Genomic DNA, 18,594 nt, shown 5'->3' on the forward strand with positions numbered 1-18,594 from the left:
GCCGCTGCTGCTGCTGCACTCTCCTCCGCTCTCCTCCGCTCCGGGTCCAGAAAGGAGGCACACGTGTGGGAAGGGCACACGTGCACCTGTGTCCCTCCTCTCCCCACTGCTCCTGGCCTCTTATCATCAAAGATGTGGCGGGCGAGAACAAGGGTGCATTGACACCTACTTGGCGCGGTAGGACGGGGCACTAGGAGAGATCATGGCCGCTCTTGGGACCCCGCCCCGTGACGCTCCTCCATGTGCTATAGGCCACAGAAGCTGACGTGGTTTTACTGTGCTATCCTGATGGGCTATTGAAGCTTAAGTAGACCCTTGATTCTCTTTGAATGTATATACACCAGATGTTTTACTGCACAGTAGACTAATCTAGCACTCTTGTAGACTTTGATCTGGAGGAAATTTGCTCCTGGTTAGCCACACAAGCAGGAGGCCACAGGGGATGAGAGAGTTCACTGTCCCTAGACCTGGTACTGTTCAGCTCCCAGCTCCCCACAGGGATGGGGTTGCTCGCTGCCACCATCATCGCAATACTGCACAGCTCCCAGCTCCCCACAGCAGCCAGGAGCCAAGAAGCCCTGGTAGGGGCTGTACCCACACACCCAGCCAGATTTTGCATAGAATTTTGCTCACCTTTCAACATGCAGATGTAGTGTGCTGTGCCAACCTGCTCCCATATCAAACAGCAGCAGGTACTGGGAGCTGAGCACTTCTGAAAAGCTTACCCTTGAACTCCAGCACAGTGGATAATGGTGCCTTTCACAAGCCCAGGAAATGACCATGATGTGAGTGAGTCACTGGACAGTTGTCCTTGTAGGTACGTCTAAAATTGTTGCCTAACAAGGATTAAAGTCACGTTCCTTATCTTATATATTGATCCATCAATGTAGAGTTCTCTGTGTCTACAGGATACATTAATAGATAAGGGTAGTTGAAATCCCTGATGGACTGATTAAAGTTCCCACTTCTTTCCGTGAAGAGTTTGGCCCTGTCCTGTTCTTCCTTTCTGTGTGATCTGACCTGACATGAAAGCACCAGGTAGGGCAATGTCAGGGCTGAAGAATCTTCACACTATGAGATTTTTTTCTAGTGCAGGTAAGTTTCTTCCTGTTCTCCATGGTCTAAACTCCCATGGTCTGACTCAAAGTTGATTTTGGCCTAGGAGTTTTCCCCCATTTAGTAGCCTGCCCCTATTTAGTAAAGTACTTAAATATGCTCATAAATGGTTTTCTGACAACTGATAGAGAATAAATTTGAATGCTGTGCTGAATTGGGGACATCATAAGCTTCTTAGTTCCCCAGTTCTCTGGTCTAGACTAGATACTAAGTCAGCTATGACAAATCCATGTTGATTTGCTTTTGTAGTTTCTCATAATCAGGCTCTTCAGGCTACTCTCCTACCCCTCCTCCCCCCTGCAAGGTGAAAAGGGTCTTTTCCTACCTTCCCATTAATGTGCTGGCCAGCCAGAGTTAAGATGAAAAACAAGTACCATCCCATCCTGTCCCACCCCAAAAAACATAGGGTAATACCAGTAAGTGACTCCCGGTGATCCTGCTAAGAATTCCTCTGCCACCGCCACCTCCTCTTTCTCTTGGGTATCTCTAGGGTCACGTTATCCTCTACCTGAATTTGGGTACCCCTCGCTGCAGGGTTCTGGTTGAATGTTGGCATACATTCAGGCAGGCTTTGAACCTGCAAGATGGAGCTCTGGTATCCATGATGGGTAACCCTGGTGTACCCAGAGTGAGGTGGCTTAGGACCTGGCTCCTGGAGAAACTAGAGCCTAGACTCTGAAGTGGTCATAACAAGGACTGCCCTGGTGGTAGCTGAGTGCCCATGTCTGACAGCTCCCATGTGTTGAATTCTGTATACACTGTCCTACAGCTCTAGCATGCTTGATGTGATATGAGTCGGTAGTCACAGAGAAGAGACTGTGTTACATTGGACAGATATTGACATGCAGGTCTTCTACTCTTTATGTTGCACCTCTCTTCTTGGTATCTCAGGATGTATTTATATGATAATCCTGATATGTGGTTGCAGCTCATGTTAGACTTGCCTCTAGCTAGCTTTCATCTATCTGGTTCAAGTGCTGACAGCCACAACAGCACAGACTTCATAGTATCATAGTAGCTAGGGTCAGAAGGTGCCTTAACAGATCATCAAGTCCAATGCCCTGCCTTGGGCAGGAACGGATGCTGGGGTCATATAACCCCAGTCAGGTGTCTATCCAGCCTCCTCTTAAAGACCCCCAAGGTAGGAGCGAACACCACTTCCCTTGGAAGTTGGTTCCAGGTCCTGGCTGCCCTGATCATAAAGTAATGCCTCTTGATGTCTAGCCTGAACCTGCTCTCTATCAACTTGTGGCTGTTATTTCTAGTTACCCCATGTGGTGCCCAGGGGAACAGGGCGTCTCCTATTCCCTGCTGATCCCCTCCTGGTGAATTTGTAGACAGCCACTAGCTCCCCCCTCAGCCTTGTCTTGTGGAGGCTGAATAGATTCAGGCCCTCTAGTCTCTCCTCATATGGCCTGCCCTGCTGCCCTTTGATCATGCAAGTTGCCCTTCTCTGTACCCTCTTAAGTGATGGCCAGACAGCCTAAACATAGGTCAGTACTGGGTACCTGAAATCCATGTTGCCACACATGCCCTGTTGTCATTATACAGGCTGGTTAGTCTGGGCTGCCTGGGGTATGCCAAAAATGCAGTCTGGACTGCAGTGTGGACAAACCTGAAGAGGCTGGAACTTGCTTTTTGCTCATGTCCTGAGAAACAAGCAAGTCTTTTCTACCCTCCTCCACTAACTCAGCACATGTGTCTGGCTTTGCGATTCTATACCTTCTAAGCCTGTTGTCTCTCTAAAATCAAATTCTTTTCCACATGATTTTAGGTCTTAAATGAGTTTTGTTTCAAAATGGCAACTCTGTGTGCCAGAGGTGGAACATAGACCACGACAACTTCAGTGTGGAAGACAGCATGGTGTAATGAGTGTAGACAGGCAGGGAAAGTAGCAGAGGTAGTGACTAAACTCCCTTTGATTCTGTTGGCCATAGGTATGGGAGCTATGTATGGGACCAGTATGATATGATCTGGGCAGAGGCAAGGCCAGGAGCAATCGAGATAAGTCCCTCTGGGAAGTGGTGAGAGCATGGGGAAAGGCAGGATGGACAAGCAGGGTGGGAGTAAGCATAGATGGGAGTCAGTAAGGAAGGCAGGGGGTGGTGTGAAGTATTCAGAGCAGACAGACATGCACAGAGAAGTTGAGTTACCTAACGATGGACACAGAGAGGAGGCAGCCAGGGCTGACATGGACTATGAAGAGTCCTAACTCCAAATATGAAAAAACCATTGACTGTAGCTGTGTTTTAGTTGAGAGCTGTTTGTATAGGTGGCTTCCTCCTATATCCCATTTTCTCTTTTCTAAGACACCAGCAACCTCCAGCTGTGAATATTTGTTTTGATTGCTGTTCCTTTGCCTCCAAGCATGTGCTCTGGTTGGATCCACTCACACTTTCCCAATGAGGTCAGTGGGGTGGGAGGGTGTTTAGAGTTTGTGAAGTTGTAGGCACTAAACTCAAATAATAGACATGTATTTTTCCTCCATCCTAAGAGACCTTCCCTTCTTCTCTGTCCCGTAAAACAGGCAGGTGCCCAGTCAGTGAATTAAGATAATGGTGCCAGTTCAGGTTCAGTTCAAGTCTCCTCCTTGTGGGCTGGATTTAGCAGTTTAAGTAGTCTGGCATCTACAGCTCCCAGCAACCTTTACTTTGTGTCTGCCTAAGAAGCCCTCCTGCCTGACCCTGGCCTGGTGGGGCCACCCCACTGTAACCAGCAGCTTTAGGAAGCCACATTGCTCATAGCCAGGAGACTGGCGCGGTGGCTGAACAACCTCTACTGCATTTGATGTGGATTAGGAATGGATGCCCATGCTTTGCTTACATCTTCCAGCAGCACCAGGATTCTAGTTTTTGTCTCTGCTTGACCGTAAATCACTGCTGACCCACCTCTCCCTAAATAGGGTGCACGCTCTCAGGGCTATTCGCTGCCTGGTGCCAGAGTCAGGCCTTCTCCCACATTTCCAGCTGCTGCGTGTAGCAAGTGCAACTTCTATAAATGGCCTCCAACGTGCAGAGAAAGAGAGAGAATGAAGGGCATGCAGCAGAGCTGAATAGTCCTCTCTGGATACTGGTGGGGAAAAAGACTTAGAGAGGAAGGTGATGTTCTTCAAGGAAGAGAGCAAACAGCACTGACTGGAAGGACATGTGAGACCCATGGGATCTGCATGGCTACTCAGATCCCAAGGACAGCTACCCCCACACACTAAGAGTTTGTTCTGTGCGTACCTGCTTTTCTTTCCCTCTCTCCCCCTACTCTGTCTGTGTTTGGCTTTGTTCTTCCTTATTTCTCCATTCTGCTTTCCCCTATCACTCTCCCTTAACTGTACATAAGGGTAGCAGAGAAATCTAGACAAGCTATAAAACCAATTTGCAATGAAAAATCACCCACTACATCACTCAAATACCCATAGACATGTTTCACTTCCTATGAGACTCCTGCTGAAGAGATTTGGTGGCAGCACAACTCTGCCCATTTGTCTTTATGAAAGCAAAGTCTGTGCCACAGATGCCAGTAGGGAACAAAACCCTGACAGAAGCATTGCATTTGCAGTTCTCCAAACAAATGCTGTACGCACAGACAGAGGAATATTCCCAGCAATGGCTCCAGAGTAGACCTCTGCTGACAACTGAATGTGCAGCTTCTAGTACTGTCTCACACAGCCACATGTGCCTCCCCTCAACACCACGCGCTAGGAGACTACAGATGGGAACATGATGAACACAGCTCTCTCTTGGGTCTGGGTAACTCCTCCATCCATGTCTCCTTGCAGCAGTATATGGGGATTGTGAAGGCGGTGTGTTCTTCCTTGACTCAGCTGGAGCAGCAGAGTCCAGCCCAGGGAACAGACTATCACCTGGGGGAGAAAGATAGGAGTAGAGTAACTTGGGATGCTGGAGGACTGTGCTTCTCTCAGAAGAGAAAGTGTACAGACATTTTCTCTCCAAGGAGATATTTAACCCAGGTTGTTCCTGAGTTATTTTTCTTTCAGAGAGATCATTTTTGGTCTGAGAAAAATCCTGAACATCTGTTTACTCATCTGAACACTCATGGTTTCTGCTCGGCTTCCCTGCCGGCATCTTCCCCGCTGGTCTTCTCTGGCACGGGAATCCTTTGCAGCTCCTGCTGCCTCCTCCGCTGCTGCTGCCAGCCTCCCTGCCGGCATCTTCAATCCCTGCCGGTCTTCCCTGACTTGGGGATCTTCACAGCTCCTGCAGCCACCACCACTGCTGACTGCAGCAGCGGGATGCTGTCCATCTGGCGGTTCCCCGCTGGTCCTCCAGCCCTTGGTGTCCCCATTCCTGTGCTTTCTGGACTGATTTTTATCTTCACTGGGTGACACCTCCTCGTGGCGTCACCCAGTCCCAGCTGGAGATGGGTGCAGCTGATAAACTGCACAGGCGGTTTTTCATGGCATGCCTCTTTGCTCCCCCAGGCCCCTGCAGCAGGTTTTTCTTTTTTCTTTTTCTTTGATCAGGGGTCACCCTCTGATTGAGGCTTGCCTCTTGCCTGACCCTGTGTCCCTGTGACATAGGTCATGACATCACTGGAGTCAAGAGTTCACTGGGTCTAGAAGTCTCCCTCCTGACTCCTAGTCAAAGGAAGCCTCGACCCTACAGTCTCTCAATCACAAATTTCAATGGAAAAGTTGAGGCCAAAAACTGGGCCAACGTTGAAGTCATACCCAATTGTTGTGGGTGGGGGTGTTGACTTGGGGTCAGTACCATATCTTGGGTAGTGGAGCTTGGGAGGGTGGAAAGTTTGTCAGGAGTAGAAGGGCTATCCTGGGATACTGGATGACTGCATATTAGTTGCTTTATCTCCATAGTACAGACTACCAATAACCTAGCTTGAGATACCACTGAGGTGTTCAACCTAACCCTCCTCTAAAACGGCATATTCTTTAAGATGCTTAAATGGTACTTAGCACAATTTAACCCTCTTTAATGCTTGGACACTCCAGTTTTAAGTGTCTTGAGAACAGTTTAAAGGTAACATGTAACACCACCCCTACAGATTCTGTGTGTGATCTTGGAAAAGATAATTAGGTTCACATTTTCAAAACATTTCACAGACTATCTTAGTTATCAAATTTAAGCACATGGGTGTCATTGGAATTATACCATGGATAAATCTGACTCCTGGATTCTGATTTTGAGAAGCATTGGGTGTCTTGAACGCCAAATGTAGTGAAGTGCTGTAGAACTGTAGTAGGGTTACCGTATTTTCAGCTCCAAAAAAGAAGACACCTGTTGCAGGGACACCTCACTCTCAACCCACATCCCCCTGGCCCTGCCAGTGCTCCTCACTCCCAACCTGCAGCCCTCCATCCCTGCTGCTGCCCCTCACTCCTGACCCACAGACCCCTGGCCCTGCTGGTGCTCTTCACTTGCAACCTACAGCTCTCTGACACTGCCAGTGCCCCTCACTCCCAGCCCACAGCCCCCCACCTCCCCAGTGCCCCTTGCTTCCCCCAGCTCTGCTGGAGGGGGCCTCCAGCTGGCCCTAATCTCACCAGGCAGGAGCACAGGGGCTGAGACCTGTAGGACCCCCCACCCCAGGCTGGGGCTTCTGCACTGTGCCAGGCAGCCTGGCTATGGCCCTTCCCCCTTTGCAACATCTCCCAGATGCCCTGCCCCCACAAGCATGGCCACTAACCCTTGGTACTGCCAGCCTGGCTGCACAGCTCCACACTGCTCCTGAAGGCCTCTCCATCCCCTTTCCCCCTGGATGGACAGGCACCTCTCCCCTGCTCCTGTGCCCTCCCACAGCCCTCACACCTAAACACGCTGGCAGGCACCCACCCCTCTAGCCCAATGCTGGCAGGCACCTGCCCCCCTCACACACCTTGGCGTTCCACCCCCACTTCCCATAGACTTACCCATACCCAGCTTCCAGGGCTGCTCCCACCACCCTGCATGGCTTCATGCCAGCCACGTGTGTGTGCACACATGCATATGCATGCAGAAACATGTGATGCCTGTCTCTCCAGTCACTCTTCCCCTGGCTCCCACCAGCAGAGTGGGCAAAATCCCAGACATTTCTTCAGATTTAAAAAAAAAAAACCTGCCCAGATGGAAATCAGAGGATCCAAAAAGACGACATATCCAGGAAAATCCAGACATGTGGTAACCCTAACTGTAGGGTATTAAGCTGTGGCACACTTTTAGGCTGCTTGCAGATGTTAAAAAAAAAAAACCAAAACCCCCTAAAAAGTGAAAGTAGCAGTGAGTTACTTTGACCTGGCTCCACAAGCATCTATATAGATAGCATGGCTTTTTGGCACTTTCATCTAATTCCTGATTCAATCAGCTATTAAACAGAAGTGCCAAAAAGCCCCACTAAAATGCCTGATCTATACTGACGTTAGCCGGGTCTAACTAATGCATTGCCTCTTCTGGGCATTTGCTGGCTTCAGCATGGGAGCATGCCAAGTTTAAAGTAAAGCACCACTTTTTTTATGTCTGTAAACAGCCATAGATTCCACACTGATATTACAGAGCTGGCATTTAGAAGAACAAAATGTTTTTTGTACACTAAGAACATCTGATAATTGATCATTATAATGAAATACATGGGGAACCTACTGATACATCTTGTAGCTGAATTCTCCCCGACTTCTTTCTTTGCTTCTGTTTTACCATCTATAAACTGATGATGATAATACAGTAAAACCTCTGTTACATGAGTGGGGAATGGAGGGTGTCAGTTATCCAAAAATTCCAGTTATCTGAGAGTTATTCTCAACGAAGATGGTCCCATACTTACACTGCAAATTTTCAAAGAATTGGTGTACAATACATTACAGTATAACATACTGTGTAAAGAATAAAACAGCATACAGATAAAAATGCCATAATATTCAGTCACCCCAAACTCCAGGGCAGCCTGGCTGCAGGCTGCTGCAACCAGGGGGAGGAGCATGCACACTCAGATACCCTGCATGGGTACCCTCAGAGCAGTATAGCAGGCAGCAAAACAGTGCAGTGCTGTGTGCATCCCACCACTGAAATTCTGGCTAATTAAGTATTATGGTTAGTTAAATGCCAGATAACAGAGATTTTACTGTACTTCGCTTACCCTTTTTGGCTCTGGCTTAATGCAAGGAACTCTTTTAAACTTACACTTCCTAATGGCTAAATTTCAGACACTCAGAATGTTTCATTAAAAAAATTAAAATACTATGAAGGACTTCTCCCTCTGCATTTTTGTATGCATTTGACCTTTGACATTTTTGGTGAGAGATTTAAGATTATTTTATTAATACAGTAAACTTACAATTCAGGTTTCCCTCTAAATAGTCCATAAAAATGCATCATATTTTCCTGTAAAAGGAAGATACTAGGATATGATCATGGTATAACTTATCTAATTATAATATATCTGTAGTTATAGAAGCTGAAAAAAAGAAGAAGGATAAAGCTACCAAGGATCTGGAAACATTCTGGAAATACTTGGAGCCAGTTCTTAACAGTGGGAAGAATGGATCAAATCTCTTTAACATTGCCAGACTTCATCACCTTGTTAAGGAAAACACGTTTCCCCTAGTCTGGACAGACAGTGAGATGATGGTCAGTGGTGTCCTTTTTAATAGTGAAGTGCATTTAGCACTAATTTGAGAATAACTGGAATTTGAGCTTAGTACGTCTGTAAAAATGAGTGAGAATATTTGGCTTACAAAACCAGAGCTATCAAAGATATGGCCAATAGACTGGATCTGGCCCATGGAGCCCTATCATCAGGCTCATGGTGCTGCCTGTAGGTCTCAGACTGGACCTGCATGTGGTGGGCGAGGCTGGATCTGGTATGCCAGGGTCAGGGCTACACACTTCATGCAGTGAGCAGGGCTGGTCCATGACACGTAGTGAACTTGGCATGCATGGCATATCAGCCCCACATGAGTTGACTGGCCCCATGCCACTCATCCAGCCCATGGGGCCCAGTGACTTTGACACTTTTGCTTTAAACCAGTACATTTGATTTAGCATGGATAAATATATATTGGTAGCAGCTTCAAATGGCAAGAGGGCACTTCTGCTCTGCATCCCCAGCAGCTGTTATGCTGTAACTGTTGTACACACCTGAACCTGTAGCCATACAAATGTAGGAAAACATCTCTAACTTTTACCTTGCTTCATTTATGTCAAAATGAGGGTGATTTACCACATTTTCTTGAAACAACATGCACCTTTTCCCCAGAAAACAGCAGCTGGAAATTGGGTTGCACATTACAAGTGAGGTAACAGCAGTTCCTAACACTTACGCTTCAACTGGGCAAAAGCAAAAGGAACTATACATGATCCACAGGGAACAGAGCTAAGAGCAGGCTCAGCTACACAATTGCTGCTACTCAGTTACTTACTACAAAGAAGTATTATTTTCTTGCATTCTGCCTTTCAAAAACAAGATTTGTCTTATTCTGGGTGTCTTGCATGTGAGAAAATAAGGTAGCTTATTTGTATGTCTACATGCTCTTACAGATGTAACAGTTGCAGTATAACTGCTTCATTAGCAAGAGCCCCCCCCTTTTTGAAGATGCTCCAACTAAATTTGTCCATCGTCTGTGAGTTTCTAAACTCCATTGGCCAGGGATGACCAGGATCCAGTTTGTGGGCCAGATCTGACCCATGGAGACATGCCATCTGGGCCAATAGGGTTCCCCATGGGTCCAGAAATGTGGTTGGTGTCTCCCCCACCCCACAAAAAATAGGTTTGCTATCCCCATAGAAAGAGAATGTCTTTTGTTGTCAACTGCCCTGAAATATGTCTTATCACCAGACAAAATTAAAAGTAAAAAGCCAAAAGCATTTGTTGTGTAAAGACAGGAAAACTCCTAGGTAACAGCATGTGGGTGGTCTTATCTAATGGTTAGGCACATGAAGAATGGGTGCATTCAAAGTTGATTTCCCAGGAGCTGGGCATACAAAGGGGTCTGACTGTAGAACTGGAACTGGGATCCATACCAAGGTCAAGATAGACCAGAGTCAAAAGCCAGAGCTGGAGACAAGGTAAGAAGGATCAAAAACCAAAAGCCAGAGCTGGAGGTAGAACTGGAATTAAGAGCAGAAAACCAAAGGTTAAACCAGAACTAGAAGCCAAAGTCAGCAGTTAAAACCAGAGAACCAGCAAGAAAGCACACGGAGGGTCAGGAACAAGAACTTTCATTTTTGTCCAAAAAATGACACTGCCAGCTGGGCCTGGCTTTTTAAGAGTTGGAGCAGGTGGTGCTTGTTGCCTGTTCAAGGGATTGGCTGCCCTGATTGCCCCATTCAGCCTAGCTGGGACCAGGGTGCTGTTCTGGGTTTGCTGCAGGTAGCACCTGTTCAAGGAATGAATTGTCCTGCCTCCCTCACCTTCCCATTATTCTCTGTTACAAGTAGCTTGCTGTCCACTACTTTCTTGGGTGATTCTCTGGTCTCCTTGTTTCCCCTAGATTCAAAGTGTCCTCCCTGTTCTCCCCCCACAGTGGCCTCTCCTTAAATTACTAGTTCTCTATCTTCCTTATCAATTCTCTATCAGTTCCCTGGAACCAGGACCCCTTCGACTCAGGCACTGCTGGATATACATTCTATTGCATGTAAATATCCCTTATCTCTGTTAATGATCTCAGAGTTTCATTTCCTATCTATCTGGTAGGTATGCTGATAGGCCCCTTCAATATGTATTTAGCCATTTTCTAGTGAGAAGGGTTTTGTCACCAGAGCTGACTATAAACAAACTGATAATTTGTCACTTAGGTCAGACTGCTAAAATATAAGACCACATATTATATCAGTACTATGTTTCATACAAACATAAAAAATGAAGACAGCTTATTATTGCCTGTTAGTAGACCAAAAGTGATAGCAGTTAGCCCAACTTGGGGAACATTTCTATATGTGAAAACAGCAATTAACTCTTTCATTTTTCATGCAAGTCCAACCATTGTGAACAATGTTATATGTCTGTAGTCAGTATACTGTAGAATGTGATGTGGTGATAATCATAGGAATAAAGAGGGAAGATAAGAAATCCTTGGTGTTTTCACACTAACCTTTAAAAATTATTTGAATAAATGAGAAAAAAATCCCTTGCAACGTTTTGAAACAATTCAAAGTCTTTTGCTTTGAGAGTTGCTACTCTCAGATAGAGTTCCACTCTGCTTTGTATACAAACTTGATCCTTCATATGCTTCTTTATTCTCATAGCTTGAGTTTGGAACTGCACTTTTTGAAAGCATTGCATGTTTAATGTATGACTGCCTGGATTGGAGAAGACAACATAAACATTACCTGGATAATGCCAAATTTATTAATGTTCCTGTAGTAGTAAAGAGCAGACTGGCACAATCACCGATGACAGAGGTAGGAACACTTCGTAGTAGGATGGTATTAACCTAGATAGTAATTTAAGTTTTAAGTTCTGTACTCCAAAAACTTAAACAGAGGCCACTTTCCACCTCTGTGTAGAAGAATCAGACCCTTCGTTTTACGTGTTAAATCTTCAAATAGGGAAAAACAGAAAGAAAAAAACTTGAAAAAAATCACATAGATGTAGAGTTAATCTTAAATAGTATTGAATGTAACTGTAATTGGCATAAATAGCTACATTAAGCAGGCTCAGAAGTATGGCCAGACATCTATATCCACACAGAACCCAGCAAACTTTTCACAGTTACACCAGTCTATGCACACCCAAGATGCTGAGGGAGTAGGGTCTTGCTTTCAATAAGCTGTTTCCTAAATGCACACTACTCCTCAGTGGCTTAATGTCTAGTTTGGAGGATGAATCACATGGGATCTCCTAAGGGTCTGTCCTGGGGAAATTGTCTAATATCTTCTTTAATTGGTTGGAAGATGGGACTGAGCTCGCACTTGGCAAATATACGGATCTCATCAGCTGGAATTCCAGATGATGAAGAATAGAATTAGGGTTCAAAGTGACCTTGATAAACTGGAAAAATGTTCTAAAATTAATTGAATGACATTCAGTAAAAGACAAGATTAAAGGAGTTAAGATAAGTTTATGGACGGGACAGTATTACAAAAAAGGGAGTCCTGGCTCTTCAGTTAGAGGGTGTGATGTGTGAAGTTTCATGGTTTCATAGTTTCTAGGGTCGGAAGGGACCTGAGCAGATCATCTAGTCTGACCCCCTGCCATGGCAGAAAAGAATACTGGGGTCAAATGACCCCAGCAAAATGTTCATCTAACCTCCTCTTAAAGACCCCCAGGGTAGGAGCCAGCACCACTTCTCAATTCCCAGACAGTTATACAACTACAGCCACGGAGGCACCAAACATCTGGACTCAGTCTGGTCTTTGGATTCTGTCTCAACAGCTTTAAGGGAGGATGGCAGGTCTGGGAAGGGAAGCCTCTGCTCCTCCAAAAATTCCTGCCCAGGCACATGCATCAGAAGTCTGGGTGGCCCTTGTGTTTACACCATGATCCCAGAGGATTGATGGTTGCCACATTCAAGACACTGTAATGAGTACGTGCTTGTCTGGCCTGAATTTACTTTGCGTTAAAAGTCAAACCTCACTGAAATAAGGTTTATATTAAAAAAAAAAAAAAACGCAGTTATCATTTACGTAGCAATAAACCAACACATTGAAAACCAAAGGAGTTTGTTTTGCGATCCATCGGTTCCCCCACCTCACCCCGCTTGGATAGGCCACACTCTGGGACAGGCCAGAGGCCCTGTGCTTCTGACGCGGTCTTGCTAAGACTTTGGCAAAACCATGGCTCAAGAAGGCCTCCCCTTCCCCTTAACCCCACTTCTCCTCAGTGTAATGAGGCCTCTGCTTCTACCCGAGTTTCCCCCTTCCCTAGGAAGAGACCGGGCTGGGTCAGGCTGCTAAAAATATAACAAGTGGGGAGTTCCCATCCTCTTGCACATCGCACCTGGAAGAGGGTAAGCGACATCTTCCAAGAAGACAGGGAGGTTTGAATGAAGGTCTAACAGCAAAGGACACACATCCCAGTGCTGCACCTCTGTGGGGATTTGCCCAGTCACTGGTGCCCGGTTTCTTACACAGCCGTTACAACTGGCTGGTTTCTACAGTTGCCCAAAGCAAAACCCAGGTACATGGAGTGCACCCTGTTCTCACTCATTGCCTACACGCAACCCCTGCGGGGCTGATCAGCCAGCCAAGCGTGATCCAAGCCTCTAGCTACGTTCCCTGCATCATTTCTTTATGCTTAAGTACCACGTGCTAACAGCCAGGGATGAAAACAAACCACGCGAGGCTGGGACCGATCACAACAACACAGCTGCATACCTGCCGCCATGCCAAGGTTCCCGTCCTGGCCCCGCGCCTCTAGGTGCTGCATGGGCGAGAGGCTGGCCAGCTCCAGCATGAAGGCTCCGCTGGGGTGAGGGGTGCACGTGTTCACGCGGAAACCCTTCCGGCTGGCCAGGATCTCTCCCTTCCGGCTGAACCGGGGTTTGGTTGCTGTCTCCAGATTGCAGAGAGCTTGGGAAGTATTTCAGCTTTTCCCATGCTTCTAGGCTTTGCTGGTTGCCACATGGGCCAGAAAGAATTCTGTCCCCTACTGTTGTTACAGGAATCAGGGTTTTTTTCCCCCCTACCTTCCTCAGAAGCATTGGATGTTGGCTACAGCCAAGGCTGAGGATTTTGACTGGGGTATGCCAAAGCCCCTGGTGCAACTTAAACCCAGAGGTTCCAGGTTAGAGGATCTCTGTGCAAAGTCAGACTGATACTGTATTTGGGATCAGGAAGGAATTTTACTCCACTGTCAGACTGGTGCAGACTGTAAAGGTTTTGGCTTCCCCCTTGCTTGTGTCTCTCAAGTGTATTTTAACAACATATCAAGTGTATAGAAACACCATATCAAGCTGTGTCTGAAGTGATCTGTGCCTTTTGTGAGCCATCTCTCTCTTGGACCAGCAGCATCTAAAAAGCTCTGTCTTGCTACCTAGTCTCTTGGTAGCTAGTATCTCTTCATGCAAGTTGTATCCAATGCTTTCCTACTTACTCTTGCCTACAATCCCTATTGTTATTCTTATTCATTCCTTTCAACTTATTCTTCCCCCCCAAATCCTCTTATTTGTTCTTGTTAGTATGTTGTGATTCTTTCCCCCCACAAAAAGAAATCTGTATTTTCCCTGACAGTGTGTCATCACTGTGCAGGAAAGCACAGCACAGACACACACACACACACACACACACATTTTGCAGCACACCAGACATTATGAAGCATGCTGAAAAGGCAGGTGCCAGGCCTTCTGGCAGGAGAGAGAGAGGGGGCAGAGGGAGAGCTTCAAGTTCCCCCCATTCCAAACACAGATGCACCCTTTCCTGGCAGTGAAGAGTCTACTGCTACTAGTGGGAGCAAGGATGTTGTAGCACTGCCTGCACCTGCACCACCACCACTAACCAGAAGCAGCATGACATTCTTCACCCCAATTTCAGTTCCCAGCCTGAGCCTTCCAGTGCCAAAGGAGGAGCTGGATCTGGAAGCAGAGGAGCTGAGGGCCATAGTGAAGGAAATTCTGGGGAAGGAGGGGGAATCTGTTTGTGCTTCACACCCATCAAAGTTCCCCTAGAGGCAGCTTTCCTTCTCTGGAAGGCACTACAGAGGAGGTTGTGGGGGCAGGTGGCTCAGCTTCTCCTGTTGTTGAGCCTCTAACTGTTTAGGAGGTGGATAAGACAGGATTCCCATCCTCAACCCAGAAGCAGGTGGGTAGTGTAGTGTGGGATCATTTTGAGGTGGCAGATGATCCCAGGTATGCTACCCGCCAGCACTGCCGAAGGCAGGTCAGACAGAGTAAGGACATGAAACACTTTGCGACCATAGCAATGCTGCTTCATCTCAGAAGGCAGCACCCCCTTGTCCTTGTTCCTCCTTAGCCTGGCACCAGTGGGAGCATGCCCAAAAATAAGTCCCCCTCTCGCTCCAAAGCCCCCAACCCCAAGAAGGAAAGGCAGGCCACCCTGGACCAGTGGGGGGAAGGTGGAGACAAAGCAGGGTGCATTCCAAAGGTGAGCGAGTTCACCCAGAACATTGGGGAGATGCTTGCTCTGGGTGGCCAGCCCTTATCCTTTGTTGAGTGTCCAGGCTTCAGGTGGCTCATGGCTCCAGTGTACCAAGTGCCCACACACACCATCTTTATCAGGATGGTAGTGCCCTCCCTGTATGAGGCATGCAGAGAGCACTTGAGGGGAGGAGCTGTGGAAGGCAGGTCCACAGGTAGCTTTGCACTTCACCTCTGGAGCAGCTGGGGTGGAGATCCTGTCTACCTCTCCCTCACAGGGCAGTCCATCAGTCAGGGCATCAATGGGCTTTCCTTCAAGCAGAGGTGATGGATGGATCCCACGTGGCAAGGGAGATAATGGTGGCTATGAACTGCATGGTGCAGGGGTGGCTTGTTGGGCACGGCAAGCTCACCTGTGGATTCATGGTCACTGACAACGGAGCCAATATTGTCAAGGTGGTGTGTGATGCTAACTTTGTTGGCATCCGCTGTGTGGCACACAAGTTCCACTTGTAGTCAGGGACACCTTGGAGTGAGACAGGGCTCCCAGTGATGGTGGCATAACTACCAGCCAGCTTATTTTGAAATGCAGGTAGGTGGTGGGCTACTTCCATCACAGCATAAAGGGGGACAAGATGCTGTGGGACAAACAGGCACAGCTGAACATCTTGCAGCATACAATTACGCAGGATGTGGAGACTTGGTGGAACTCCACATACCTGATGCTGGAAAGGCTGGTGGAGCAACAAAAGGCCATCCATGAGATAGCCTTGTTCAGGAAGATTAGGATCAGCGGCCCCCTTAACAAAATGAAGTGGGATACCATTTCCCAGATCTTGGTGGTCCTCAAGTCATTCCTTGAGGCCACCAAGAGCCTCAGCACTGGCAATGCCCTTCTTAACCAGGTCATCCCCATAGTGAAGGAACTTGAGAATGAAATGGAGAAGTTTTAGGGGATCAGTGTTCCTGGCTGGGGCAAGCCGCTTTCCCCAGAGGTGCAGACAATGGTGAAGCAGCTGAAGGAGAGCATCAAAAAATGGCTGAATCAATTGCAGTCCAGTACAGTCCACGTGCTGGTGGGCATGTGCAACCCAAAGGTGAAGGGAAGCATGTGCAGCAGCAAAACCCTCAATCACTGGACAGAGGTGCTGGTGAACAGAATCAGGAAGGTAAAAGGTTAGAGGTGGGGGTACGTGGAAGAGGGAGATCCACTTTCCCGTGCCAGCACTCCAACCACAAGCCAACCTCCTCCACCACAGCTGCTGCCTATGTGGGCCAAGGGCATGGCTTCAGTGTTGGGATCCATGGGCACAAGACCCCATCATCAGGCAGGTAGTGCGGAGGCCTTGGTGGCTACCTATCTCACTAAAGATGTGGAGCCACTGCACTGCGACACCTTGGCTTATTGGGCAACCAGGAGCCAAGTGTGGCAGGATCTGGCCATGGATGTCCAGCAACACCTGTTCTTTCAATCAACCAGTGTTCCAAGCGAGAGGGGGTTCAGCATTGCTGGGGATGTTGTGACACCCCACTACACCTGTTTGGATCCTGGTTTGGTGGAGCAGGTGGTGTTCTTGAAGTTGAACCTCCTGCTGCTGGGGTAACACAAGCTCCACATGCATACAGAGTGAATGCCACCCTCCTCACTCGGCACCTGTTTGCTTTTTTTATTTGCTTTCAGAAACTTGAGGTGCACTTTCACAGAAACCCCTGTACCACTCTGCCTGAAACCTGGCAGGCTTCATGCCCTCAGAAGATGCTACCATCCCTGCTGTTTTCATCCGAATCTGCAAAAAAATGACAAAGTTATAGGTATTTTAGCGATTCCTCATTATAGGATATGGCCAAATCTCTGAATTGGCATTGAATCTCTGAATCTGAATCAAATTGGGACAGTGATCTGAATCACCAAATTAAATTACTGTCCCTCTGAATCAACTGAATCCAAATTGAATTCTTGCTGCTTTGCACAGGCCTACTGGTCACCATATACCATGTTGACTCGGTTCCATTGGCTCTCACTCTCTGGGTCCTACCACAGAGCCATTCCCCACCCACTGGACCATAAGGCTGTCAAGACTCCAGTTCCCCAATTTTGTCATGAGGACCTCATAGGAGACCAAGTCAAAGGCTTTTCTGAAATCCAAATATATGACATCAACCTCTTCTCCTTTGTCCAGGTGATGTGTCATTTGGTCATAGAATGAAATCAGGTTGGTTTGCCAAGACTTACCTGCAACGAAGCCATGTTGGCTCTCTCTCAGAATGTTGCCTTCCATTAGTTTGTTGTTGATGGTTTGTTTGATGATTTTTTTCCCAAGATCTTTCCAGGGATTGAGATCAAATTGATTGGCCTGTAGTTCCATGGATCTTCCTTCTTTCCTTCCTTGAAGATAGGCACCACATTGACCCTCTTCCCATCTTCTGGAACCTCTTCTGAGTGCCACGAGCTCTCAAATATCCTTGCCATTGGTCGTGCTATGATGTCAGCCAACTGTTTTAGCACTCTTGGGTGCATTGCATCTGGGCTAGCTGACTTGTAGATGTCCAACCTCTCAAGGTGTTCCCTCACAAGATCTTCACCAATTATAGGCGTATGCACCCTTACCCTGATAATCCTGTGTCCTGTCAGGCAGGGTGATCCCGTTGGGCTGATGGGAAACTGATGCAAATTAATCATTGAGGAAATTACCTTTTCCTGGGTGTTGGGTCTCAGCTGCCCCATTTGGTTCAGCAAGGGTCCAATGTTGCCCTTGTTTTTTTCCCCCGATTTCCTACATATTTGAAGAAGGACTTTTTATTGTCCTTGATTCCCGTAGCCAGTTTGAGTTTGGTTTCAGCCTTAGCTTTTCTGGTCCACTCCCTACAGGTGCAGGTCAGTGCTGCATAAACCTCCTTGGTGGTATTTCCTGACTTCCATCCCTTATAAGCTTCCCTTTTCAGTTTCAGGAGGTCCATGAGTTCCCTATTGAGCCAAGGGTGGGGCGGTCTCTCAGCCCTTTTGCTACCTTCCCGATGGGCCGGAATGGACTTCCCTTGTGCTTTTAGAATCATGTCCTTAAGGAGCGACAACTCATTGTGGGCTTCTCACCCTGCCAGATCATGGTCAACAACCAACCTCCTGAGCTTGTGAAAGTCAGCTTTCCTAAAGTCAAAGATTTCTGCATTGCTGACACATTTGCCAGCTTTGCAATGGATAGAGAAAGTGATCAACTTGTGATCACTGTCACCAAGCTTCCCTTTGATCCTCAGCTCACTCACTAAATCATCCCCTTTGGCCAGTACCAGATCCAGTAGCGCCTTACCTCTTGTTGGCTTCTTGAGGCAAATAGAGCTCATCAGTGCAAGTAAAAAAGCTTCACAACTGATCAGATTTGGCTGTATGCTTTTCCCATGAAATGTCAGGGTGGTTGAAGTCACTCATGATGACCTTGCACCTAGAATGTGCAGCCTCTTCCAGTTCCCTAGAGAATTTGTGATCAAGTTCTTCTTCCTTGTTCTTC

General features: G+C 47.3%; 1 protein-coding gene across 7 annotated transcripts in view; it reads left to right on the plus strand.

Moving 5' to 3' along the window:
* Positions 1-18,594, plus strand: part of SPAG17 (sperm associated antigen 17) — a 342,590-nt gene that overhangs the window by 103,377 nt on the left and 220,619 nt on the right. For all 7 annotated transcript variants that reach the window (XM_019548662.1, XM_019548664.1, XM_019548665.1 and 4 more), the window contains exons 7-8: positions 8,506-8,687; positions 11,304-11,459. In XM_019548662.1, the coding sequence (XP_019404207.1) occupies positions 8,506-8,687; positions 11,304-11,459 (338 nt within the window). The remainder of the gene's footprint in view (positions 1-8,505; positions 8,688-11,303; positions 11,460-18,594) is intronic.

This window comes from Crocodylus porosus, unplaced genomic scaffold (assembly GCF_001723895.1).
Source record: "Crocodylus porosus isolate Cpor-Errol unplaced genomic scaffold, CroPor_comp1, whole genome shotgun sequence".
Taxonomy (NCBI): Eukaryota; Metazoa; Chordata; order Crocodylia; family Crocodylidae; genus Crocodylus; species Crocodylus porosus.